The sequence below is a fragment of the Macaca mulatta genome, chromosome 3 (genome assembly GCF_049350105.2).
Source record: "Macaca mulatta isolate MMU2019108-1 chromosome 3, T2T-MMU8v2.0, whole genome shotgun sequence".
NCBI classification, from domain to species: domain Eukaryota; kingdom Metazoa; phylum Chordata; class Mammalia; order Primates; family Cercopithecidae; genus Macaca; species Macaca mulatta.
In genome coordinates, this window is record NC_133408.1 from 13,281,601 (window position 1) to 13,309,107 (window position 27,507).

At 38.8% G+C, this 27,507-nt stretch overlaps 2 protein-coding genes across 2 annotated transcripts in view; both read right to left on the reverse strand.

The window, feature by feature from the left end:
- The window catches only part of MRPS6 (mitochondrial ribosomal protein S6), a 67,479-nt gene that overhangs the window by 20,471 nt on the left and 19,501 nt on the right, over nt 1-27,507 (reverse strand). The gene's annotated exons all lie outside the window — the stretch shown is intronic.
- SLC5A3 (solute carrier family 5 member 3) overlaps nt 14,567-27,507 on the reverse strand; it is a 32,442-nt gene continuing 19,501 nt past the window's right edge. Inside the window, exon 2 of the mRNA XM_028845332.2 lies at nt 14,567-25,865. Coding sequence (XP_028701165.1) covers nt 23,380-25,536 — 2,157 coding nt within the window. The 5' untranslated portion in view covers nt 25,537-25,865 and the 3' untranslated portion in view covers nt 14,567-23,379. The remainder of the gene's footprint in view (nt 25,866-27,507) is intronic.

Sequence of the window (27,507 nt, forward strand, 5' to 3'; positions counted from 1 at the left end):
TTGACTGGAACACAGACAACTCATACATCTGCATACTGTCTATGGCTACTTCTGTGCTAAAGGTAGATCTGTAATTACAAGAGACCATATGGCCCCAGAGCCTAAACTATTTACTATCTGGCCAACCCCTGTTCTACATTGTGATGGGCTGAGGGAAGCTGGCAGGGCCTTAATCCACTCACCCTAAACTGCACCACAAATAAAACCATGAGCCTGGGCCACTGACTGACGTATAGAGGGTGTATTCCTCATGGGATGTGTCATCAGGTAGACACATCGGGTACCACCTAACAAACACCATCAATTTGGCTGTTCAACTCACTGTAGGGTTCGGAACTGATTCCATTAATCCACTATTCCATCCACCAAGCTCCTAATGTCTTTATCAACCCAGGTTGCCAACTTGAATGTTCCTCATTTAGTGAAACCTACAGATGTATTAAAATAAAATTCTTACGCTTAGAGGGGAAAAATTTCTGCTCAATCCAGCACAATGTTCAACTTATAAAAGCATATAGTTTACAGGAAGCAAATTATCTTGCTGCCAGAATTCTCATTTATAAGGTCTCTGAACCACTCAATTCCAACTACTCTAAGAGAAGTTGTGCAGGCTTCTGAGGGGCTTCTCTCACCCACCTGAAAGCAACTCCTTCAACTCTTTCCTTCAACCTACCAATGCGTCAACGAAATACACTTTTGGCAAGGAGACTGAGGGCTGAAAACATTCATTTGAAAAAAAAAATACAGAAAAGTATGAATGAATGGGAATGGGAACTAGGAAAACTAGGACTACGACTCTAGTCCTAGCTCATTCACTAATGAGTTATACAAACTCATTATACAATGAGTTATACAAACTCATTAGTGAATGAGTTATTAAATTTTATCAATTTTAAACTTGTACCTCAGTTTCCTCATCTGCTAAATTAGTAGTTCTCAATTTTCCTGTTGCTACAAGTTTCACATGAATAAACGACATTCATATTGCAATTCTCAACATCTGCTGCAGGCATACAAAGTTTGATGAAAGTCTATGCCCCCCCATTCTGATATCTTCATCACCCGAAATGCACCCCCATCCCCCAGTTCTCCTGATGTCATTCTTTTTTACTTCTAACAGCACTACAGTGATCTAAAAATATTCTTTCACCAACTAGAACGGAAGCTACAGAAGAGCAAGGACTTTTGTCTATCTTGTACATGACTGTATTCCCAAAGTCTAAAATGGTCCACACATCATGGAACAGGTGCTAGAAATAGCTGTGCCAACTGTACCTCCTTAAGAGGGTCTCTTGCTTACTTACTCCTATCTTTCCTCAAGGAACTCTAAGTTTCCTTCTATCTCTAATATAACTTGAAGCCACTTTTCATATTCAACAAAGCTCACTGCCAAGGTGGTAACTGTACCACTGAGGCAAAATTACAATACTAATGTTTTCCCATTTACTTCACGCAGTACCAAAATGCTGTTCACACCAGTACTGTATTTCAAAAATACCTACAATTCATCTAGAAGTGAAATTAAACATTAAATATTTTATACATTTCAAATATCAAATTCCAGTACACATACAAATATAAATGTTAAAATTACATTATTATAATTATTTGCTGATTAGGTAAGATAAAGTACTATCCCAAAATTTAACTAAATAGTATAATACTTTAAAAAAAAGGTAATTAATCCCAGAAAAAATTAAAGCTAATTTTTTATATTAATTACTAAAACTAATGGTTAGCCTACAAAAGACGACTTAGAGAAAAACCCAACAGCTAACTTCAAATATCTGCAGGGCTATTATGCAAAAGGTAGATTTGTTTTATTTTGATTGGATCCCAAGAGTGGACTAGAATCAAAGGGTAAAAAATAGAGAAACCAAGCCGTATTTTGTAAACAAGAACACATTTCCAAAAATACATGGCTGCATGAAAATGAAGTGGGCTGCCTTATGAAGTAGTGACCTTCCCATCATTTGAAGTACACAAATAGATACAGGATGGCTGTCGGAGTAACATCTGCATGGGTGGGAGGGTGAACTCAACAACTTCTTAAAGCCCCTACCAAGACTAAATACTACTCTAGTAGTCTGAAGGACATTCTGCAGTGAAGCCAGTTTTGAAAACTGCAATTGCATAGTGATGAAGAATACATGTACTCCTAGTAAAAGTTAATGCTGCTGACTAGATTTATGCTAATGTACTAGTTGTTCTACTATACAGTGACCCTGGAGCAATACAGGTTGAAACTGTGTAGGTCCACTTACAAGACTTACAAGCAAATTTTATTCAATAAATATATTAGAAAAATTTTTGAAGAGTCACAACATTTTGGGAAAATAACTTCCTTTTTCTCTAGCTTACTTTATTGAAACACAGTATATAATACACATAACATACGAAATAACATTGGTAAGGCTTCCAGGTCAACAGTAGGCTATTGGTAAAGTTTCTGGGGAGTCAAAAGTTTACACACAGATTTTCAACTATGCACACCCCTACACTGTTCAGAGGTCTAACTGTACATAAAGTGTAATAAGAAAATAACAAAGTATAATGCAGAGAAAAACTATTTTAATAAACCAATGCTGTGTGCTCTGCAAAAACAAAAATACCCCAAATTTTAAAATTTAAAAAAATAATGTTGAAAAAAAAATACTGCAGATTAATCAGTCAGGCTTTTCAAGTGGTCATTTAATTGTTAGGCTATAGTATAGAATTTTAAGAATTGCTTAAGTATGTATTAACTAAAAAGCACTCATGAATATGGTATTTATATAATTATCTTTCTAAGAAACAGTTACATGCAGGAAAACATCAAGCATCTTTATGGGGAAGTCATTTTAAAATAACTTAAATGGCACAAGTCAGGTGTACAGAGGAGATACATACATCCTGACACCTGCATGTGGAGTAAAAGGGCAAAGTGAATGATTTCTTATGGGCAGACCAAATTCTGTGGGTATCAGAAATGTAGGGTGAAACTTAGGAAACTGCCATTTTGGTTCAACTTAACATTTATCTGGAAACATTCCTCTCAAAGTGTCTTCCTCAAGACAAGTATGTCCAACCTGCTCGCTGGGAAGCCCATCTCCAAAAGAGTAGCTGCAGGGAAATGGAACACCAAGTCTCTGTCCCTAAAAGGTCTGCGATACAGATAGGAAGACATATACTTGTAAGTTACTCATAAAAGGCAGACTGAAACACAGGCAATACTGATGTGAAAAGCAATGATGCCACAAGAACTCAGAAGAAGGAATTACTACTACTAACTGGTTGGTTAAAGAAAGTAGTTTTCAGCCAGACCCTGAAAAATGAAAACCCTGTCAGGAGGGGAAAGAGGGCTACTTTGGGTGCTCTCAGAGTGGGTCTGAACTAACAGCAGACAAAAGAAAGGAAGGGAGAAAATTCTGACGAAATTTATATTTGGGATAGAATCAACATGGGTACTAAATTTAGTATAGGTAGAAGCCACTGTTTTATTCCACCTATGGCACTATTTTGCCTAGAACAGTAAGATTTCAGTTTCTTCAAACACTCACCTACACTGTTGGTAAAAAATGTAAACTTTCTGGAAGGCAAGTTGGCAACGTATATTAACTTAAAATGTGTATACCTTTAACCCCACAGCGACTTCTAGTGTGGGGGATCAGTCAGAGTGGTGGGAAAAACTATAGGGAAAGGACCCAAACCTTCTGAAAGGTTGGAAGGTTCTGCAGAGCCCAAGGGGAGAACAGCTGAAGGCAGCAGTTCTATAACCCTGAGGCAGAGGCCAAGGAGTAGGTACAAGGCAGTGTAGGGGAATTTTATCTCAAACAGGCTTATTTATGTTGACCGGGAACTGACCTTTGATCGTCGCCCACATGACGTTCTCTGAAAGGGAAGCAACAAGTGTTAATTACCTACAGGTTGTGTTTGCTCTAGGTTTTCAGCCTTGTGTGGGCACTGAACAAAACCAAGCAGCTCCAGCTTCTTGGGGCTGCTCTGGCCACTAAAGCCAGGCAGTCAACTAGCTGCTCTTACATTGCATACCTGTGTCTGAGTACTCATTTCATCCATAGGCCAGGGTCTGCGGGACAGACCCGGCATTCTAGGAATTTAAGAAAACTACCATACCAATGTACCAGACTTAGCTATGAAAAATGCTCTTCATAAAGTTATTACGATAGTGAATGAATGGAAATCTAACTGTCCAATAGGAGACTGGTTCAATAAATGATTTCCACTGATTGAGTAAGTACTATACAACCATTTAAAAAATCCACCAAGATCTGAGAAATCACCACTAAAGAACTTATCAATGTAACTAAACACTACCTGTTCCCAAAAACACCTACAGAAATTTAAAAAAAAAAAAAAAAAAAAAACATGGATGATTGGGAGGCTGCAGCGGGCAGATCACTTGAGCCCAGAAGTTCGAGACCAGCCTGAGCAATATGGTTAAATTCCATCTCCACGAAACACACACACACACACAAAAAATTAGCTGGGCATGGTGGGGACACACCTGTAGTCCCAGCTACTCAGGGACCTAAGATAGGAGGATTGCTTGAGACCAGGGAAGATGAGGCTGCAGTGAGCCATGACTGTGGCACCACACTCTATCCTGGGTAACAGAGTGAAACCCTTTCGGGGTTGGGGTGGGGAATGATCCTCACATACTGGCATAAACACATTTTTAATAAAATAAAATCAGCATGGAGAGTACATCCATATATTTTCCAAAAGAAAAAAGGACTATGTAGACAAACATGGAAAAAGTATGGATGACTATGCAAGGTATTAGTCTTCCCTAGATAGTAAAACAAGTGGAGTATTCCTTTTTTTTTTTTTTTTACACCCTGATTTCCTTTATGATGAGCAACTAAAAAGGTGTTTCAGAGACAAACTTCTTTTGAAACAAATTCAATTTTTCCTTAAAAGAATTTCTTCTCCTAAGTCTATCCCAACCACTATCTTGCCACGGATGCCATAATTTGTAAATCCTGTCTTCAAGTCCCAGATCTACACTTGAACACTGAAAACTCATTCACTGACTCCATGTCCATCCAGGCTTTTAATAATATAGTAATAATCAGAGAGGTATAAATACGTGGCTTCCAGAGGTTACTGAAAGAGCCTTGCAAGCTGGTACTTCCAGCATCATTAATTATTACAACTGGTTACTCTGTCTCTTGGGGAATGAGAGGAAAAACTGTGATCCAGAAGTACTGGTCCCAGAATCAGAGCGCACCAAAAAGACGTGACAGGACAAGACCAATCTGGCCCTGACACCACAGTGGCCAATGAAGCCAAGGGATGTGGAAACAGGAGCCTGCCCATTCTACGGCCATATGGCCAGGAATAAGGTTCTTGAGACCTGGGAAATCCAACATTAAGAAGTATTCTTTGGGCTACATGATGAAAACAAAAAGAACTCAGCGAAGAATAGAGGTTAAAAAGAAAACAGGAGCAAGAAGCCAATGACTGGTCCAGTAACTGATCTGAGTTCAGCACAGATTAATCCTGGGCCAAAACGAAGGACCCAAGAACAAGGCAGAGGCATCGTTATCTTCTCAGTGAGATAATGCATGGCTGAATTTGCAAAGGTAAAAAGCAGATGACTGAGCAGTAAAGCAACTTGAGCTGCAAGGTAGGCAAAATGCCCTTAAGTCATAAACTACACTTACCCATCCAAGGGGCGCCTGCACCAAGTGCATGCTAAGCCATCAATATCAGCATCGGAATCAAAAGGCTATGAGCGAATACATTTTAAAAAAACGAACGCACTGGGCAAGAGGGAAGACATAATTATAGGAGATCCAACCTTGTGTGAACTTACTAGTTGTCAGCTATGTATTAGTCATGTGCCTTGGTTAACATTAATCTCTGTAGTTCAATGATAATATACCTTTGTTCTTTAATCAACTAATCTCTGAGGTTTCAAATCAAAGAGTATCATTCAAATGTCACTCATTTAAGGACAAATTTGGGGGCTCACTTGCATATAATCAATCATTCCTTTCATGATTTTGGGTAAGTCAAAGGATAAGAGGAGAAATCACCAAGGAATTCCTCAGCACTGGAATCACCTGGGCGCTTTAAAAATAAAGATGCCTGCATCTTACCCTCAGATATTTCAATTCAATTGGCTTACGGATTCAAAAATCCTGGACACTAAGATTTTTTTTAAAGCTCCCCAGGTGCAAACAAAAGTGAGAACCACACTCCGGTAGGAAGCTAGCTGGCTTCTCATCCTCCCAAAGATGAATGACTCTGGCTGAATTGCAGTTTGTAAAAGATTTTAAAGCAACGATCTTCTCCAACACTAATTTAAGGAACATAAAAGTTTCACTCTTTCTCACCAACAATATTGGACTCTTGTCTGAATGTGAAATGGAGAAATGACAACCCCTGTATTTGTGGTAAATACTACTGCATCAGCTAGAAACAAGCCAAAATGAGGGTACTCTGCTTGCTATTCTGAGGACATTTTAAAGTCCATGATCCTCTTGCTGAGAGGTTTCCATTTCTATACTCCCCATCCCCCTTCAGATGCACTCACAGATAAAAGATAAACGGGAAGATTGGCAGGAGTCCTGGTTACTATGACAGCAAGTAAAGGAAAGGAAATGCCTAAGCTTGTGAAATGGATAGTGGGAACAGGAATCAGGTAGGCATTACTGAGCCACCTGCCTTGTTGATTGCGCGCCTTCATGCACAATTCAGTTCCCTGCCTTCGCCTTATATTTCAACCTCTTCACAGGGTAGAAGGGAGACAGCACTAGTATGACAAGAAAACCAGGGGAGGGAGCAGTCAACCAAAGATTTAGATGGTAGAGACAAAAGGTTTATAAGAAAATGAATCTTCTACATACCCATGTAAAGTTTAGCAAAAATATCACCTGGTGAACTGGGTTAAGAGAAGTTCTTAAAATCATACATTCATAGAATGACAAACATGGACTTTGACAAGAAAGTCAGATTTGCATAATTTGCTAAACAGACCAAAAGCATGTCCATAAACTAGGCCAACTGCAGTGTTGCTCAAATTCAAGTGGTGGGAGGAAGGCGCCTAATGAACTGCTCTACTCTGCAGAGCAGGGAAGAGAAAGGGCACAAACACAAAGGAATTACAGGAATAAAAACATGCATCAGCTACTTTTTCAGATGCCACATATGAGGGAGATCATGTGTTGTCTTTCTGTGTCTGGCTTATTTCACTTCACATAATGTTCTCCAGGCTCATCCATGTTGTTGCACAGGATTTCGTTTTTTATGGCTGAAGAGTATTCTATTGTGTATATATACCTTACTTTCTTTATCCATTCATCCACTGATGGACACTTAGGTTGATTCACATCTCAGCTACTGTGAATAGTGTTGCACGAACACAGGAATACAGATACCTCTTCGATGCCGATTTTATTCTGTTTATCCAGTAGTAAGACTGCTGGATCATACGGTCATTCTATTTTTAATATTTTGAGAAATCTCCATATTGTTTGCGACAATGGTTGCACTAATTTATTTCCAACAACAGTGTGCAACAGTTTCTTTTCTCCATATCCTCGTCAACATTTGTATTTTGTCTTTTTCATAATAGCCATCCTGACAGGTATGAGGTGATATCTCAATGTGGTTTGTTTTTGCTTTTGATAGAGACGGGGTTTCACCATGCTGGCCAGCCTGGTCTCGAACTCCTAACATCAAGTGATCCACCCACCTCAGCCTCCCAAAGTGCTGGGATTATAGGCATGAGCCACCATGCCCAGCCTCAATGTGGTTTTGTGTTTCTCTGAATTATGCTAAATGAAGTAAGACAGGCAAAGAAAGACAAATACTGTACAATCTCACTCATGACATTTTAAAAAGTTGGTCTCATAGAAGTAGAGAGTAGAATGGTGGTTACCAGAGGCTTAGGTGGTTATGGGGAGGGGGGACTGGGAGCTGACAGTCAAATGATATATAATCACAGATGGAGGAATAGTTTTTAAAGTGTCCAGAATAGACAAATATAGACAGAAAGTAGATGAGTAATTGTCTGGGCCAGGGGATAGTGGGAAGAGAATAGGTGTGGGGAGGGAGAATTGGGGAGTGACGACTAATGATTATGAATGTTCTAAAACTGACTGTGGTGATGGTTGCACAACTCTGAACAAACTAAAAACCACTGGATTGTACACTTCAAATGGGGGAATTGTAAGATATATGAAGTTTATCTCAATGAAACTGTTTTTTCAAAAAGATCGAGCTACTTTCTATAAATGTGCCTTTCTTCTGTAACCCCGTAGGTATCTCTCTCATTCCACATACATCTTGCAAGTGTAATTATTTAGGAGTCTGTCCCCATGCTTAAACCTCTTCAAGGCTGCTTCTTACTCATGGTTATTAGATGCTGGAGGTCCAAAGAACCTGGCTTACAATACATGTTCAATAAATGTTTGATGACTATATAAGTCAAAGAATAAATAGAAAATTGAGAAATAAAAGTTGCTAACTGTACTTAATACAACTAGAAAGGAAGAAAGGATTATACTGAGTCATAAAATTTAAAAGATCTTCACTGCAAAGAGGAAAACAGAATATTTTTTGAAAGACTGAGATGCATAATGAAGTTAATACACATCCCACTAGTCAAAAGGAGAGATGCAGTGTAAAAGAACTAGAAATAATAAGACAAAAGACAGAAACAAAGGTTAAGGCACAGGCAGAAACGCTTAACAGTATATCCAAACTTCTAAAAATTCTTGGGATTAAAATACAAAACCCAATGGGTGTTCAACTCCTGAAGCACATGGGGAACAATACAGCAACAAAAAAACCTCAACTCTGAAAAGCCATGGAAAACTGGAAACGGAGTCAGCAAGCCCTATGAAGAGACAACAGGACTTTACAGGGGGCCTACCTTAGGGTGTGCCAGTAAGATTCCAAATTAGACTTGGAAAGGGGGCAAGCCCTAGGGAATGGTGGCTCTCATTTTGTTGCACTATTAGCAGTGTCTCTCCTCAATTACTGAAACATGGAGGCCACATATGAAAAGGAACCTCAACTGCCTCGAAGTTATCCAGAGGAAAAAACAGAAGAGCAAGATGGCGAAGGGTCTGAAATCTATGCCCTGTGCTGTACACCCAGAGTGAAGAACATGCTGTCTGATTTTGAGACTTCGGAGCACATTTATCTTCAACATTTCTCTTCAAATAAAAGTGGGGGAGGGGACAACACTTCAGAGGCAGAACTTGGGAGTAAAAGCCAGAGACAGATTTAAGGTCAATCAGAAAATCCCTTAAAGTTTAGAACTTTCTGAAAGTGGAATGAGTCTCCTTGGTGGGAAGGGGGTGGTGGTGCTGGTTATGTTCTATTTCCTATGGGTGGTGTGGTGACATAGGTATTTGCTTCACAATTACAAGTGATTCTCGTTACTCATGGAATCCATATATGCCAATTTGCCTACTTGATAGAATTTATTTGTAGCCCCCAAATCAATACTCCCAGCAATACCGCAGTCATCTGTAGATATGCACACGTGCAGAGTGTGGTGCAAAATTACAGTTGCTTATTGTACACATTCCCATCTGAGGTAGAAAAAGGCAATGTCCTGCCCTCGTTTCAGCTCACATATCATAAACAAGTGTCCTTTTGCCGTCTATTTAGTACCATGTTTTCTGCATGTGTGCTTTCTGGGGGTCATTTTGTTTTTTAAAATGGCTCCCAAGTGTAGTGCTGAAGGGCTGTCTAGTGTTCCTAAGCTTAAGGATGTGATGTGCCTTAGGGAAAAAATTTATGCTAGATAAGCTTCATGTAGGCATGAGTTCTAGCGCTATGGGTCTTGAGCACAAAATTATCATTGTTATCAATGTTATCGACAATTAGTAACTATGGTGTCTTTAAACAGAAACATACATAAATCAAGGTCATGTACTGATTGACAAAAATGACACGACCATACACTGGAAGGAATCTAACGCAAGGGCCAATGATTCCGAATTCACTCATGCAGCCCTCGAGGTAAATTTACAGAACTACCACAAATAAACTGTGTTTATTACACTGTACATGTGTCATTTTATAGAGTATGTTAAAACAATAAAATAGCTTTGATGGGTGGTATTCACACACTGTATAAAAGAATCACCTATACAGTCTTATTTTTTTTTTTTTAATGAGACAAGATCTCACGCTGTTGCCTAGGCTGGAGTACAGTGGCACAACAGTAGCTCATTGTAGCCTCAACCTCCCAGGCTCAAGCAATCCTTCCGCCTCGGCCTCTTCAGTAGCCAGCCTCTTGAGCAGCTGGGACTACAGGTGTGCATCAGCACATGTGGCTAACTTTTGTGTATTTTGTAGATAAGGGGTTTTGCTATGTTGCCCAGGCTGGTCTCGAACTCCTGGGCTCAAGTGATCCACCAGCCTCAGCCTCCCAAAAGTGCTGAGATTGCAGGCAGGAGCCACTGTGCCCAGCCAACTACACAGTTTTTAAGGCTCCTTTGAAATGTGAACAATTTTCATCATTTTGCACTTAGAAATAAGCAGAATTTTAAAACTCCAACTGTGCTTCTGGTAGTCAACATGTTATCTCAGGGAAGCGCAGAAATGGGCAATAGGCTCTGCAATTTCAACCTTTGAAAGGTTAAAGAATGAGTACCAGAATTTCCAGGCAAGACAGAGGATTCAACACAAGCACCTAATTAGCTCCCACCTGAAAACCTACTAGAACTACTGTAAAGAGATTTTTTTCAGCTTTATGGAGGTATGATTGTCAAATAAAAATGATACATATTCAAAGTAAACAATGGGATGTTTTGATGCACCTATTGTGCAGGATTTTTTTTTTTTCCAGGTACAACCTTACAGGAATACGAGAAGAAACAGCAGCAATAATATTTTGGAAGAAAGGAAGCAGAAGTAGAAAATCAACAATGGGAAAAACTAAGAATCAACCAAACCAACACCGGGCACCTCTGGGAAGTGGGGGTGAAGTGACACTAAAATAAATACAATTGGTCAAAAGTTGAAGGACTAGTTGGATCCTGAGATGCGTATCTGAAGGTTTATACTCTGTGGCAGATAGAAGAGGGCTCTGCACTGGAGGGCACAGGCACAGCTCTAAATGGCAGTACTGTACCAAGAAGAGATTAAGGAAAAAATGCACGCTGTGAATGCTGGGGCCCCTGTGTTCCTTCCCCACTTGGCTCTCACAATCATGGCAAAAGGCCTTTTACCCTTCAGTTTAAAACTCAAAACATTCTGTGGAAAGCCTGACTTATTCTAAAGATATCACAGGACTTAACCCAACACACGGCCAGGCCGTTGCAGGCCCAAGCGTGATGTCAGCATGCTCCACCCTATTAAAAATAAGCAGATCAGCATATATCGGAGAAAAGCCTTTAACATGGAAGATTAACACAGAAAAAAACTATCTTGAAGTAAATAACGCGGGAATGGAAGATGACAGTACCTTCAGAGATGAGAAGACACAAGATATAAGACAAGAATAAGAGACTACAAAAAAAGATTTGGGGAACAAAAGAGCTCTTAAAATTGAAAAACTTGACAGAAACTTTCTTCTTTTTCAACAGAAGGGTTGGAAGATAAAGTTTAGAAACTGCCCTAGAAAGAGCAAAAAGAGATGAAAATTAAGAGCAAAGGCATGAAACCAAATGCACCAGTCAAGGAGGTCCAAGAGCTAAACAATAGGGGCTCTAAGCAGAAGAGAGCAGGGAGAATCACAGTCCCCAAGCGGAGCTGCCGTTCTGAAAGAACCCTGCCAGGGCCAGCACTGTCCAAGAAAAGCTTCTGTCAAGGCACCTAACTGAAACTTCAGAGCACGGAGGCTAGAGGCTAGAAAATTCCTATGGTCTTATGATTTCAAATTTCGGAAGGTAGAATTCTACATTCAGCCAAACTTGTAAACAAATATGAGGTAGAATAAAGACTATCCATGCAAAAATTAATTCTAAGGTGTTACAGGATTCAACAAAATGAGCTGCATCAATATCATCAGATTTCTCACTGCTGCAGAAGAGAAATACAAACACCGAGGGAAGGCTAAGAAGAAACCACTGGAGTTGGTTTAGAACTGGAGGCATCTGTAGATATGCACAGTTAGCGACAGGAACATGCTCTGAGAAATGTGTCGTTAGGCAGTTTTGTTTTGTACGATCATAAAGTGTACTTCCACACTCCTAGATGGTGTGCCCTACTACACACCTAAGCTATGTGGTGTAGCCTACCGTTCCTAAACTACAAACCCACGCAGTTACTGCAGGGAATACCGTAGGCAACTGCACAACAACGGTAAGTACTTGAGCATCTAAGCACAGAAAAGGTACAGTCAAAATATGGTATAAAAGATAAAAAATGGTACACCCATAAAGGGCACTTACCATGAATGGAGCTGGCAAGACTGAAGTTGCTTTGGGTGAGTGAGTGGTTAGTGAGCGTGAAAGCTTAAGACATTACCGTCCACTTTCATATCCCTGGCAGCAGCGTTTGTTTACACCAGCACCACCACCAACAGGAGTAACATGTTATGGTACGTTACAAGGTCACTAGGCTATAGAAACTTTTCAGCTCCATTATTTTGTAGGACCACCATCATATATGTCATCCATTGTTGACTGAAACACCCGGTCTCTACTAAAAAAACAAAAAATTAGCCGGGTGTGGTGGCAGGCACCTGTAGTCCCAGTTACTCGGGAGGCGGAGGCAGGAGAATGGCATGAACCCAGGAGGTGGAGCTTGCAGTGAGCCGAGATTGTGCCACTGCACTCCCGCCTGGGAGACAGAGCCAGACTCCATCTCAAAAAATAAAAATAAAAAATAAAAAAATAAAGAATAAAAATAATTTTAAAAAGACATGTGACTCTATGCGTATTTCCTAGTTCTGTACGCTGAAAGGGGCCAGAAGTCATGAGACCCCTACAGCAGTGAGTACTCCAAGCCACTCTTACTAAATGCCCAATCCCCAGACTGAGGCAAGGAAATGACACGGTGTACCCAGGACATCTTACTGCACTGGAAAATGCAAAGCACTCAAGAATTGAGGGAAACATCACAAAGGACAAAGAAACTATAGATAAAGAAACCAGCTAAATCTGGAAACATCTAAGCAAAATAATCATGAATAATAACTCACTGAACAAAATAATCCAGGAGTTCATACTGACAAATGGACGGGAAAAGGGGAAGCTCTTGAGTTCAGTATCCTCCCCATCAAAAAAAGGCTAGAAAATAGCCATCATAGTAACAACTTAGGCAGGATTCCTAGATAAATGGATGCTAAAACTAGGGGTTCAAGTTTGATGAGAAATAGGTTAGTTACATGGTTTTTAAGTATCCCCCCACTAATTACGTATTACCAAAGGGAAAAAATAGTAACATGGGAGAAACCTGGTGGACACCACCTTAACCAAGTATCAAAGTTACTATCAACGATAATGGGACAACACATCCAATGTGTTGTCCTCCTAATGTGAAGCTTTAGGGGTGTAGCATCACTTTCGTATTTCTGCCAAAAATGCATACTGTGAATCTAATCAAGAGGGAACAGATAAACCCAAACTGAAAAGGGACAGTCACAAAATGATTGGCCTGTATTACTTTAAAAATGTCAATACAGGCTGGGCATGGTGGCTCGCGCCTGTAATTCCAGCACTTTGGGAAGCCAAGGAGGGTGGGATCACCTGAGAGGTCAGGAGTTCAAGACCAGCCTGGCCAACATGGCAAAACCACATCTCTACTAAAACTACAAAAATTAGCCAGGTGTGGTGGCGAGAGCCTGTAATCCCAGCTACTCAAGAGGCTGAGGCACGAGAATTGCTCAGAGACAGAGGCTGCAGTGAGCCAAGATCACACCACTGTATTCTAGCCTGGGTGACAGAGCAAGTCACATTTCCCGCCCCACCCCCACCAAAAAAAAAAGTCAGTACTGTGAAAGACAAAAGCCAGTAAGTGATCCAGATTGAAGGGGGCAAAAGACATAAAAGCTAAATGCAATGAACTGGCTTCTGAAAGGGGGGGAAAACCTGCTATAAAGACATTACTAGACCCAGGAATATTTGAATAGTCTTTTGATTCAAAATCACTGTTTCTGTCCAGAGTTTGATAATTATGAGTGACTGTTCTTAAGAAATATACACACAAAGTACTCAGGGAGTAAAGGGGAACGATGTCTGCAAATAGTATCTCAAATGGTTCAGAAAAAATATTTATGCTTCAGAAGAATGGCAAAGCCAATGTGGCAGGCAGTATGTTAACCCCTGGTGAGCCTGGATGAAGTCAAGTCCTAAATTCCTCATTCCATTCTTAACAACTTTCCTGTAACTTGAAATTTCAAAATTAGAAGTGAAAAAATTAAGAATATTTTAATTTACTCTATGTTTTACATATAATCCTATTCTCAGTCAATACCTGTGAGTCAGTGTTTACAAAGATTTAAAATGTCAAAAATTAGTAGAGGGAAACTCACTGGAAACCATTCATGGGCGAAGGGCAAAAGAAACTGAGGTACAAACTCTTTTTCAACTCTGAGACCCAGAACACTACATTGTGGAGGTGTTCATACTGAAAATACTTAGTCACAGAAATATAAATTTTTCATTTTATTCAAAGTTGGTACAGAATTGCTAACATTTCCATAAAATAATTACTATACTTCAGTTACAGGACAAAATACCACAGAAAGGAATGTACTTTGCAAGAAATGTAGTTCATCTTAAGTTTCCAAATACTTCTGAAGGCTAATGCAGCAGCTGGCAAAATAACACACAGTACACAAGGAACAGTGTATTTTACAGAGTCAGTAATGAAAACTGACAGCTCTTTAGCAGATATGCTTTTTTTTTTTCATTTTTTAAACAATAACACTTTCAAAAACACATGAAACCAAGATCATACATGTTTACAATTTTAAAAAATCAGATTGTACACAGTAGGTTAGAATAGACAAGTTAGAATTGTCATGATTTTAACAATCTTAAATCCACAATTTCAACTGTACTCCTTTCAATATAGAAATAACCTGCTTTATACCAAATTCTACTTTCTGTTTGCAACTAAAACACTGTACAATGAGATGGATCCAATTAGTCAAATCTTAAAAAAGCTGTGAACAACAGAGGGTAAACTGGAAATCCACTTACAATTCAAAAAACTCACTAATAACAAAATTAATGTTCATCAACTTCATTTATAATCACATTTGGTCAACAATGTCTAACAAAAATGACACATGTACACAACACGCACCCCCAGTGTACTAACTGGTCTCTTACAAAAAATCTGAACAAAACATCATAAGCAGGACACTGGGATGAACATTTTTTCAATGTAGACATCTTTTAAAAATGCATTAATACTTACATATCAAAATTACTAGATAAAAGCAGCAGCACTCTGCTGACATTTGGCTTAAAAATAAATGAATGAATGAAGCAATTTCACAGGTATTATTAGAAAAAGAATTGGTTTTCTTCTTGAAGAAGACTACTAACTTTTGCACAGCAACTATTTTTGATATCCATCTTATCAAAAAGAAAAAAAAAGCACTGAGAAGTGTAACACAGTTCATACGTGATTGCCAACATGGGTCTGGACAAAAGAAAATGGAATGTCCAAGCAAAGAATGGGTAAATCCCTGCTCTACTTCTGAACTCTGCTGGCAATCTAGAAACTGAAGCAGTAACAGTGGGGGAAAGCAAGGGAACAAATTCCATACCATCATCTGACACTAACGGAGTATGGCATTATTTAAAAAAAATAAAGCTTTTGCATTTTAATAACCCCACAGAAAAGTCTATGAGCAAAAGACTTGATCTGTTTGCCACTCAAAAGTTAGAGATCTCACAGTGAAATTAGAAAACTCTAATTATACATATTTACACTGCTAGGACTACTTTTCACCTAGGCTAATTAAAGCAGTTCTCCATGAAATTATAAATGAAAGGCATTTCTGCCAAAGAAATCTCCAGAAGCATTCTTTTGTACACTTCTAACAAACTATCTTAAATTTAAAAACATGTAAAGGTACAGAACACATAGTATGTAGGATTAACAGGTTGTAACAGCTTTGCATTATCACATGTTGCTAAGCCAAGGATGTTACTCAAACTTCTTTTTCCTGCATTTCTGGTACTCTTCTTCCCCTCATCCCCCCAGGCCTGAGGTTTGATATTCTCAAATAATGTGGTAGGCTCATACCTGGCTAGCTTTTTGCTGGCAAGAATAATCTCTCCCTCAAAGTGTTCAGGTTAACTCTTCTAAAACATCTCATATTAGTCCACACCAGATATAGTCTTCCTTATAGATATATTAGAGTTGACCAAGTCTTTCCCTAAAGAGATAATTATATAAGAGTAGGAACAAAGGTAGTCACTTCTCTCCCACTCTGAGAATTACATCTTTTAACACATGGGCAAAATTTAAGACAAAGACATTCATTCATTCTTGATAAACAAGCTACTCAGAGGTGAAGTGAGGAGGTGGAAAAGGGCAATGCTGAGTAGAAGAATATACGTTCTCTTTTGCACACACATTAACAGATTTCATCTCATCTAGACTAGAAGAGGGTTAATGGGACAAGTGAAAGAATCCTCTCCATCCCACTGTGAAAAGCAAAGTAGCACCTCTAGCAAATCTGCTTCACAATTAGTTTGATGCTCAGAACACTCAGATAAAATTATCCTTTATTAAAATGAAGCACAGTCAAGTATAGGAAAAAAATAAAGGTAACTTCATCTCTCACATACAAAAGTACACAAAAAAATCAAAGACGAGTAGTATTTGCCCTGTTAAAAGTATGACTTTCTGCATGTTTGGGGGGGGCACTGTTGATAAGAGGTAATATTTCTTAAAAGATTTAAGTTTTTTTTACAAAAAACTCCAATGACACTACAGCTTAAAGCAGAAATGTGTCACCTGTTTCACCCACCAAAAACCTAGACATCCATCCTGTGTCTCCAGTTTCAGGTTGCAGTAAAAAGTCCTCAAACCCCATTTTAGCTAGTAACCCCCAAATATAATTTTGGCATTCTTGACATTTATATTCTCTCCCTCTATCAATGTGGTACAAACTTACTGAGATCATTCCTTTGGATCCCTTACAATTAGGACCAGTTTAGATACTGCATTGTCTTGGGCTTATCAATACTGTAGTCCTCATAGCAACTCTGAGACAAATACCTGGTGACTGGCACTTACGGGATACAGAGAATACTATTAGTCTTGTGCTTTCTATGTGTGGATACACTAATGTGTGAACATGATTTTGTGCTTTCTATGGACTTTAGCTTTCTATCATGGAATATAAACTGTTGTCACGTACCTGTTCTCAGATATACCTATCAACCTACAATGGAAAAACAACAAAATTAAGATCACAGAACATAAGTAACTTTAAATTTTTAATTATGGATATAAAAGAAACAACATTTAGGCTGCAACACAAATACAGAACTACTTGGTTTCATTGAAACTAAATAAAGGCTGCAAGTAAAGTATGTAAATATAATGCATGTGTGTGTGTTTTTTTTTTACTTCCTTCACTAGTTATGACAAAATTTAAAAGGAATAACAAATACAAATTTTCTGTTAAGAACGGAAAGGTGCAAACAAGCAGAGTCAATACTGGTAACCAGAAGGCACTAATCCAAACACGTAAATTTCATAAGCTGGTTATATTATGGAATACTACATATACTGGCCTTTGCCAGTTTGGGATTTCTACAATAGCAATAAGCCTCGTTTCTATTTCCAATTATAACAACAAAAAGATGAGTTACTAGTGAACATTCCACTTACAAAAGTCTAAGCTACGTTGATAAATTGAAAACTTATCTAGACTACTCTGTCCAAGAGCAATAAAAAGTAAACACTTTTATCCTTTTATCCAGAAGCACTAGGAAACAGGGTGAATTTACTAAGATAAATTAGGTTGGGGATAGCTACTGCCAACTTGTGCTGTTGTCAAATTCACTGTAATAAGTATTCCTCTTATTAATAGAGCTCTGAATGTAAACAACCTAGAAGTGAGGGGTAGAGCTTCAGTATCATGGGCAACAATTATGTTACAGTGCTTTTCGGTGGTACGGAGCAAAACCACTGTTCCTACACTACTAAGAATCTGAGACCACTGTGTTTTGTCTTGATTTGCTTGCTCTTCAGCTGCTTACTTTATTCTAGCATCCTTTCTCTTCAAGCAGGCTGTGAACCCAGGTAACCAAATTTAAGAGTCATTACATAAAGTAAGGTTATTGGTTTAAGTCAACAGCCTCAGACTATGAATGGTACTGCCCAAAAAGTAAAGTGTACAAGATTAGCAATCATACAGATACACCAAACAGTTTTTGTTTATTTCTGAATGAAAGACTGTATGCCAATGGTTAGGGTTGTTGGTTACCAGATAAATTAGGTGCTTACCCCAAAACAAAAAAACTAATCCCTCTTTTTATAAAGAAGTTTAGATGGAAACAGAAACACAAATTACATCAATTCTCACAACATTCCTTTAAAGGTGAATCAGTAATTTAAAGCCTTATTCTCAGCATCGGAGAGAGAGAAGTTTAAATAAAAAAATTATAAGTAGCTGAACAGCTAAAGTACTCCAACAGAGGACAGTCTGACAAAAACATTCCATTTTAAGTGACCTTGAGAGAAGAAAAAGATTTGCAGTCCTAAGTTAACCAAGTCTAGCAATCGAAAGATTACTTTTTCACAGTCCAGCCCCATACCTTCCAGTACAAAAGGGTTCCTCTGTATGCCAACTAATCCCAAATTTTTACTTTTACTGAAAAAAAAAACTTTTTTTGGCATCAAAACAAACTCCATTGTTTCTCTGCACTCTGACACCATCATTTCAAAGGGGCTCACATAAATGATCACTACTGCTCTCTCCCTAATTTTTGAAAAAGGAATTCTGAGAATAAAATAGTGCTTTTATTATTAGCCAACACAAAGTGTGAGAAAATCATTCTCGAGAATTAACATTTTAAGCTAACAGAAATTCAGTATACCTAAAGCATAATTATATTTAATGAATCATTATTTGGATCTAAAAGTCCTCAATCCTGGGGCAAAATGGCACTTTCACACATCATGCGAATATGCCTTAAAGTGAACTAAGCTGACAAATCAAAATTTGAATTTGCTAAGTGCTGAAAAGACTAGGTGTAGAACTGACACAGTAATGTGAAGGAAGACAAAGAGAAAGACCAGTCTCTCTGAATGGTAAGAGGGCATATACACATATAGAAATATATCCCATTTGTAAAGAAGTCTGCTCAGGCTATTATCAACAATGAAATGCCTTCAACAACCTAGCACCTGGCTAATGCAAAATCTTACAAATATTGAAGGTTAAAGCATTTTTCTACTAAATTATCTCTACTGTATTAACAAACTTTGTACTTTATAATGCTCAAACATCAAATCAGGGTTTAACAAGCTGAATCTTATTTATTAGTGCCCTAATTTATATGGGGAGGAGTTTAAAGTAGCTGAGAATCAAGGTGCTTCAAGCTCTAGAATCCAATGAAAATGATTCTGCATATGCAGATTTTAAACTAATATTTGTTGTCTTTTACCAACGGGCTAATGTCTGTGTCACCCAGGTACTTATCTCACTTAATCATTTTTCTGATTTCTTAGGAAAATTTTGTCCTGGCAAGTCTCTGTGGTCACATAATTTAACAGGAATAGTGTTGTGTACATCTCTCTACTCAAACCTAGGAAATAGTGAGGTGTCACCACCAGCGACCCATGTGATCCCCTTCCAGTCATCATGCCTCTGATGAAAATGAGCCAGGGGAATCAACATAAGGCAACCCTGTAAGCTTTAACACTGCCAAGCAGGAACAGGGAAGACCTAACCTTTGAGTAGCAAATAACTGAGTAGCCAGTAAGCCACTTTATTTGGTGATAAAGAATGAAAATAACCTATAGGCTACACCAAATGATATTCAAAGTCAGAGGGGAAGATCCATATGCCCACTATAGAGAAATAAGCCATGGACTGCGAATACAGACACACTCAATTGGCCCTCACAAGACTGAACCCCTTGCTTAGCCTCAGGTTACAGAAGTGCATAACAACTCCCTCAACTCAGTTCTTAAAATGTGAAGTTTCAGAGTGATAGGTCCCAGCTAATTTCTTGAGGTACCATCCCTAAAAGCTACGGCTACATGACCCTGGCCAGCCTCTTTGTGCCAAAGACAATAGATCCTTTGAGCCAAGTGAAAAGGAAGCCCTAGGAGATAAGATCTATTGAATTTAGGCCAAAGGACACAGCACCACTGCTATTGCTTGATGCTTCTCTTATCTAAAGACAAAGCATAATTACCCCCGGGAAAGAATAGCTGGTGAAGAAGAAAGTGGCTCAAGTGTTTACTCTCTGGGGGTGGCAGAACAGAATATTCTTAAAGATTACCAGGGAAATTAGAGGTCCCACAAAATACGCAATAATCATCCTGCACACCAATGTAATACGCCCTTCTCATCAGATCTTGGGACGAAAACTGCCTGAGAAGACAAAAGTCTAAGAACTGGGGATACCATTAACACCTGGTAAGACATTTATTTTTCTCTACCTTCCAAGACCAGTGTCCTCACCTCATTTTGACTTTTAGCTATTCTAGTCAATATCAATCTTCAATTCTGAACCTTAGCTTGAGCTAATATAAAAATATACACATGTTAATGTCTAAAGACCAATGTCATCATTTAGGACCCATTTAATCAGTGTAAAGTATGAATACTTTGCTAGCTTAAGACAGTCCATGTATCATTCCAGGAACAATCATTCTAATGAAATATAGACTGGAAACTGGTCCCTGAATGAAGTTGCAATCAGCAATTCACAAACTTACTCGAGCACATTATCTATTACTGGGAAGCAATAAGAAAGACAAGCTTCAGGGACTTTAGTCTAAATAAAGTGATGTTTATACTGGCAAGAATAAACAACTCTAATGAATATGCTAATAGTCATTCCTTATTTACAGACTTTAGTACTCTAAACTTGACCTACTGCTATATACACACAGACACAAGATGATGTACCTTATGTATCTTACTAAGAGCAGAAAGAAGGTAGAGGGACCCTAATTCTCCAAACTATTAGGACTCAATGTTAAATAAAGGGAGGAAAAAAAAATCACAAACACCTCCTATTCATTTACGCTGGATATGGAAGAGACAGAAAGGCTGCCCAGCCAATATGTCAATTATCACCGAATTAAAAAGCAGTGTCGTTCAAAGAAAATTTTAGTTCTTACAACTTAATGTTAATTTGAAAAATCCAGGATCTTATTACTTTCCCAAACACCGTAAGGTTGTCCCAAAGGAAGAACAGTTCCTTTGAGAAAACAGGACAAAACATTGACAAACCATTTGTGCAGACACATCTAAACAAACCATAAGACCAGATTTGGAGACCTGGTTTCTGTTCTTCCCAAATAAGACTTCATAACCTTGAACATGTCGCAGCCTCAACCTCCAAACAAGAAAAGGATGATCTCTATTTGGCCCCCAAATTATAAACCTCAAGAATAAAACTGACAAAATTCTACAAGGCACTCTAGCAGTCTAAGCTCTTCAGATATACATGCTATTCATACATAAATTATTTTTTCATTTACAGACTCAGTCCATCAGAAAGCCTCCTGATCATGGGAAGACACTACGCTACCTGATGATCTCTAAAATTAACTTTGGACTAATCAAGTCCATCATAATGAAACTAGTTTATAGACTACAAAAAAATTAAAAACAAGACTGAGTTCAAAATCTACAAAAGTATTTATGAAAGTAATTTCCCTAAATACAAGTCTAGTAAAATCATGCAATCTAAAAAGTATCAGAGATTAAAGAAAGTCAAAGAAAGTACATACATAATTTGCTTCCTTCATCTTTCATGGAGGACAAAGGACAGTGTTGAGCACACAAAGACACAGAAGTACATAATCTGCAGAGCTTTTCTCTAACATCTTTTGTACCCTGTACCCACCCACTAGCTGCAAGTGGGTGCCAAGCCATGTCAGGTTAGAGTCCTATAATTACACAGTCCTGTAATACCCTCCACAAGACACACTACTAACCCCAAAAGTTCTTGTTTGGCACCTCTCAAACATGCTATCCATCCTACAGAAAGACTATATTGACAACCTAACAACAGCAAAGTACGCACTGAGTTTTCTGTTACTGATGGCCAGCTTGCATTGAAATATCCTCATGCTCTAAGTCACTATAACAAAAACACAGAGGTTGTGTACAGATGGCAAGTCTTTTGAGGAAAAGAAAAATCAGGGAAAAACTCGGCAAAGATGCAATAAGATATGAGAATTAAATTTTCCCTCTAAAAATTCAACCTTGATATATCATGATCTAATCAAGTAGAGCAATCCAGCACACAAAGGCAGCGTCAATTTTTCTTTAGGTTTCCGGACATATCTTCCAACTAGATCCACTTAGGAAGGCATTTGGCTAATAATTTTTCCAAATAACAAGAACAAAGCTAGAAAATTAGCAGAATATATGAGTAATCATCTGATTAGCATAAGTTAATTAAACACTGCTTAGGGGCTGGTCCTTTCCAAACTGTATGAACAACCTTAATATGATCAATAAATATGGGGATCATCAGCAACATTTACTTCATTTTCTCCCCCATAGTCATTTAACAATACAATCATGACATGTAACTTTACAGGCAGACTTGTTGGTCATTTCAGTATGGTTCACTTAAACTTGAAAGTAGAAAGAAAAAAAAAGGAACTGGAACAAAGTTTTTCCCTAACATTCCATACTGGTGGTACAAAAATACCTACAGGAAAACATTCTTTCTTTTGGCAATCAGAATCCGTAGGCTCATGCTAACAAAATGAACCTGGCAAACAAACTTGTCCTGAAACAAGTATCACACAAGCACATTCGATTTTCAGTACATAACTAATTGTACAATGTCTAAGAAATAAGTTTTTCTTAATGGTAGGAGGGCTTACAGAGACAGAAAAAAAATTTAGAAATGAGCAAATCTTCTACTTCAGGGTAAGAAGGTCTGCCAAGACTTGGCAGTGCAGACAGTATACCTTAATTCATGGTAACGTAACATATATTCTGCTCTAAGTGCTCTGTGAGAATAATTGGTCTCTCCTTACTTTGGTATGCAAAATTTAAAACCACATTTGCACAATTCAGTCTGTTAGGTTTTGCTTCACTTAAGTTGAAGATTTACTTTCATCCATCTCCGGGAAAATAAAGTCTTGTAAATAGACGATTTTCTGCTAAGTAAAATTTGGCTAAAACCTACAGCGTAAACAATGCCTGAGAGATGCAACAGTTACATAACTTTTTTTCCCCAAAGACCAGTCAGTATTGTCTTAAGTTAGTGTCTCACCATATCCTTAAGTTCATAAGGAGAAATAAACAAACATGAAAATTCCAAGCGAACACACAGCAAAAAGTCCAATATTTAGTATTATTTTAACTTGCCGAGTCTCTTCTAGCATCTGTAAACAAACAGCCTCCTCCTCCATCAGGTCTCTGAGACTCCTCTTGCTGAGGCTCTTACTTTTAAAGCCACAAAACCAGTCTATGAACTTCCAGTACCGACCTCCATCCTCCGTTTCTTTTTTTCTCTCTTTCTCACCCATGAGAGCTGCTTGCCCGTTGGAGTAAGCGTCAACTGGTGTTTCTGCCTCTGAATGACCTAAAGATGCCACTGGGTTGCCCTCCTCTCTGCAGGTTACCAACAGATTAACATCTTCAGGCTGAAGGCCCTTAATGCTGTCTTCAGATTTCCCGTTGGGAATGATGTGGTTGATAGTCTCATTATTCTCACTGCATCTCAGAATGCTCTTTTCTTGCATTTTGTATGGTTCCTCTTTCGGGGAGCAGCTCTCCTTCACCACCAGGTTCTTCTTAGACCAAAAGGTGGTGGTACGAATCTGTTCCTTTGTGGGAGGTGGCGTGAGAAGGCTCACAATTACAGTAATGAGTCCCGTGACCCAAAACAATCCTGTGGCCACATACATATAATGGATGTCTTTGATGAAGCCTGGCCTGTTATCAGGTTGGTCACATTCTGGGGCACGGTAGGCAAAGGCCAGTATCAAACGCACTGCTCCAAGAACAAAGCCAGCCATTCCACCATAGAAAGCCCCTTGTTCATTGCAGCGCTTCCAGAAAATTGCCAGCAGGAACAAGGCTGCCACTGGGGGTGTCAGGTAATCTGCTACCTCCTGAATATAAAGGTACATCTGGCCTCCTTGCATCTCCACGATGATTGGCACCCATGCTATGCTGATCACCACCATAAATGCCACAAATATCCTCCCCACAATCATTAACTCCCGGGAGCTCGCGCTCTTGCGGATAAGTTTGTACACATCAAGGGTGAATATGGTACTGGCACTGTTAAAGATAGAGTCCAAGTCACTCATCAGAGCTGCAATCATCACTGCCATCATTAAGCCCCGAAGGCCCACAGGGACCAGCTTCATCACCAGGCGTGGGTAAGCAATATTGGAGCAACCAGCTCTGCTTCCACACACTAGCATGCAGTGCTCTGGGTTGATGCAAGCTATGTCATCAGTAAACAGTATCCTGGAAATCATTCCTGGGACAACTATGATAAACATTGGCAGGAGCTTTAAGAAGCCAGCCATAAGAGTAGAGCCTTTGGCATGAGCAATGTTTTTGGCTGCAAGGACCCTCTGCACGATGACTTGGTCAGCACACCAGTACCATACTGAGGCTGGGGTCTGCCCAAGAATGAATCCAGGCCAAGGAACATCTTCATCTGTTGGATTCCGCAGCATTTTCAGGGCTTCTTTCTTAGGGTAGACATTACAAGAATTTGTGTTGGAAAGGTTGTATGTCAATAAGATGGAAGTGACATCGGGTGAGGCCAACATGTACCTTCTCTTAACTTCCTCAAACCCTCCAATCTCCATTATGCTAATAATCATAAGTGTAAGTGCCCCAATGATCATGAGCAGAGCCTGTAGAGTGTCTGTGTAGATCACTGCAACAAGGCCTCCGGTGACAGTCAGCAAAGCAGTCATGCCAATAAGCAGGATGACAGACACATAAAGATTCCAACCCAAAGACTCCTGGATAAAGAGGGCACCCGAATACAGATCCACTGAGAGCTTGGTGAAAATATAGAGAATCAGAGACAAGGCTGCAAAATAGACCTGAATCCTATGGCCACCAAATCGCTTGGACAAGTATTCAGGCATGGTATATACCCCTGACCGGATGTAAATTGGGATGAAAACCCATCCCAGAAGTTGTAAAAGCAGTAAGGCATTGAATTCCCATGCGCCCACTGCAAATCCACTTGCAGCTCCAGATCCTGCCAGCCCAATGAAGTGCTCACTCCCAATATTGCTCACAAACAGAGAGGCACCAATTGCTACCCAGGTCATAGAGCGCCCCGCCAAGAAGTATCCACTCACGGTGCTTCTATTAGATTTCCACATGGCAAAAAAACCAATGCACATGACCAGGATAAAATACAGGGCCACTATGGCAATGTCTGCTGTGTCCAGTACAGCTCTCATTCTGGTAACTTGTGAATAATAGCGTCCAATGACAGAAGTGTCCAACTTTATTTATTTTTAGTAACCCCAGCCAAGTCTGTAAACCATACGTGAACTGGACTACACAGAGCAACACAGCAGGTCAAAGTCTTTGTCCTTTGGTTTGCTGTCTTGATGGTGGTGGTTGTGATAAACTTTGAAGACAGTTTAAATTTTCCGCTTCTTAATTGGGATTGAGAACTTAGCTCGTACTCTTAATCCACTCTCCACAAGACCATCAGCATTTACTCAGGTGCTGGAGGAGAAATTCTGAGTTGCAGCTAAGTCTAGTGAAGCCTACTGTACCAACCCTGCAAGGCAGCAAAGACAAAAGACAAAGATTGAATTAGAGGAGGGTCTCACCACGTGATGAGGAAACTTTCAGTCTAGCAAACATGGCGCAACAAGACATTCTTTATCAAAAGAAAAAAATGTTAAATACACTTCAGTTCCACAGGAAAGAGCAATCTATATGATCACAGCTGATACTTATGTCAGTGAGAATATTAATCATTTTGAACTAAGGACAAAAATTAATCAACTTCGTAACTAAGTGGCCTAACTTCAGCAGCTAACTGCCTACCACAGCATTGCCCTTTCTCGTCTTACTGTGGCAGTCTCAGATTGGAACAGGTACTAAGATCTTAAAGCACCCTAAAGGGAAGAAAACACTAATTAATAATAAGGGCACAAAAATGAAATCTTAAAATACTATGAATCCTAAGAGAGTATGGGGCTAACTTTATGGCCAGTTAGGGTCCTGGATGGAACCTGGTGGTGTTTACTAGATGTTATCATCTACCCTCAGAAAATTTAAACATAGAAAACCAAGTACTGCCCAGTCTCTGGAAATGTATTGTTATAAAGCTTCTTAAACTCCAGTAAATGGATATAGTAGTCATACAGTAACCTAGAACTTGTGAGACGTCCCCTGCCCTAATGGGAAACAAGATATTCCACACAAAACTAGAAATATCCAACTTACAAAACAACTCAAAAATTGTATTATTTCTGCTAGTTAGAAGACGCTGCAAGAAAATAAAAAGAAAACTTTAAAAGAGGTAATTTCCTTCTCTTCCTTTTCATCAGGCAATATTTCTAAAAGAACCTCTGAGAGGATAACAGCACTGACTAAAGGTATGATTTTATTGAGTATTTTTTCCTTTTAATGCTTTTTGTTGAAGGGCATAGGGAAGCAGAGAAAAGAGCGAAGAGGAGAAAAGTTTTCTGAAGACTAAAAAATGATTTATTATTATCTCCGCCAAACCTCAACAAAACAGACATTTGTTGACCATTAGATAAATCTTCAGTAGGACCATCAGGAATTTCTCAGTTCTGGATTAAGATAATCACTCTGCAAAACAGACATTTAAATTTACCTAAAATTAAACGTATTAATTTGATGTCTTTTCTCCTGAAAAAGAGACAAATACTGAATTTTCAAAGTTAATTGTAATTGCAGCTGACAGATCAATACGAAAAAACATTTTTATTCAACCTAATGCCTTCCACACATTAACTTCTAAGTGATTTCTCCTTTTGCAGTAAAGCAACCTCAGAGCAAAATGTTTTTCCATGCTTTTTCTCATGAATCTAGGCATTTTCCTTTTAAGTCCTATAAATGATACTAAAGCTCCCTCTTCTCAAAACTGTTCACAGCAGACCACAGTATTAGAAACTTTACAACACACTTCTCACTGACAAAAGGAGCTAAACATAATGCCTAGAGACCACTGTCCTACAAAATTAGGTTCTTAGGTCTAATGCAGAAAAAGCTGTCTGGATAGAAATGTCTCAATCCCATCTGCATGCCTTTTTAAAGCATTAAGCACTACAATAATTATGCTATGAAAAGTGATTTAAATGCTTTCTAAGTGTCAATGGCTGGCATAAATAAGATTGCCAGAGAAAAGCAAAAAAACAAAAAAAATCTTAAAAGTTGAGATTTGTATC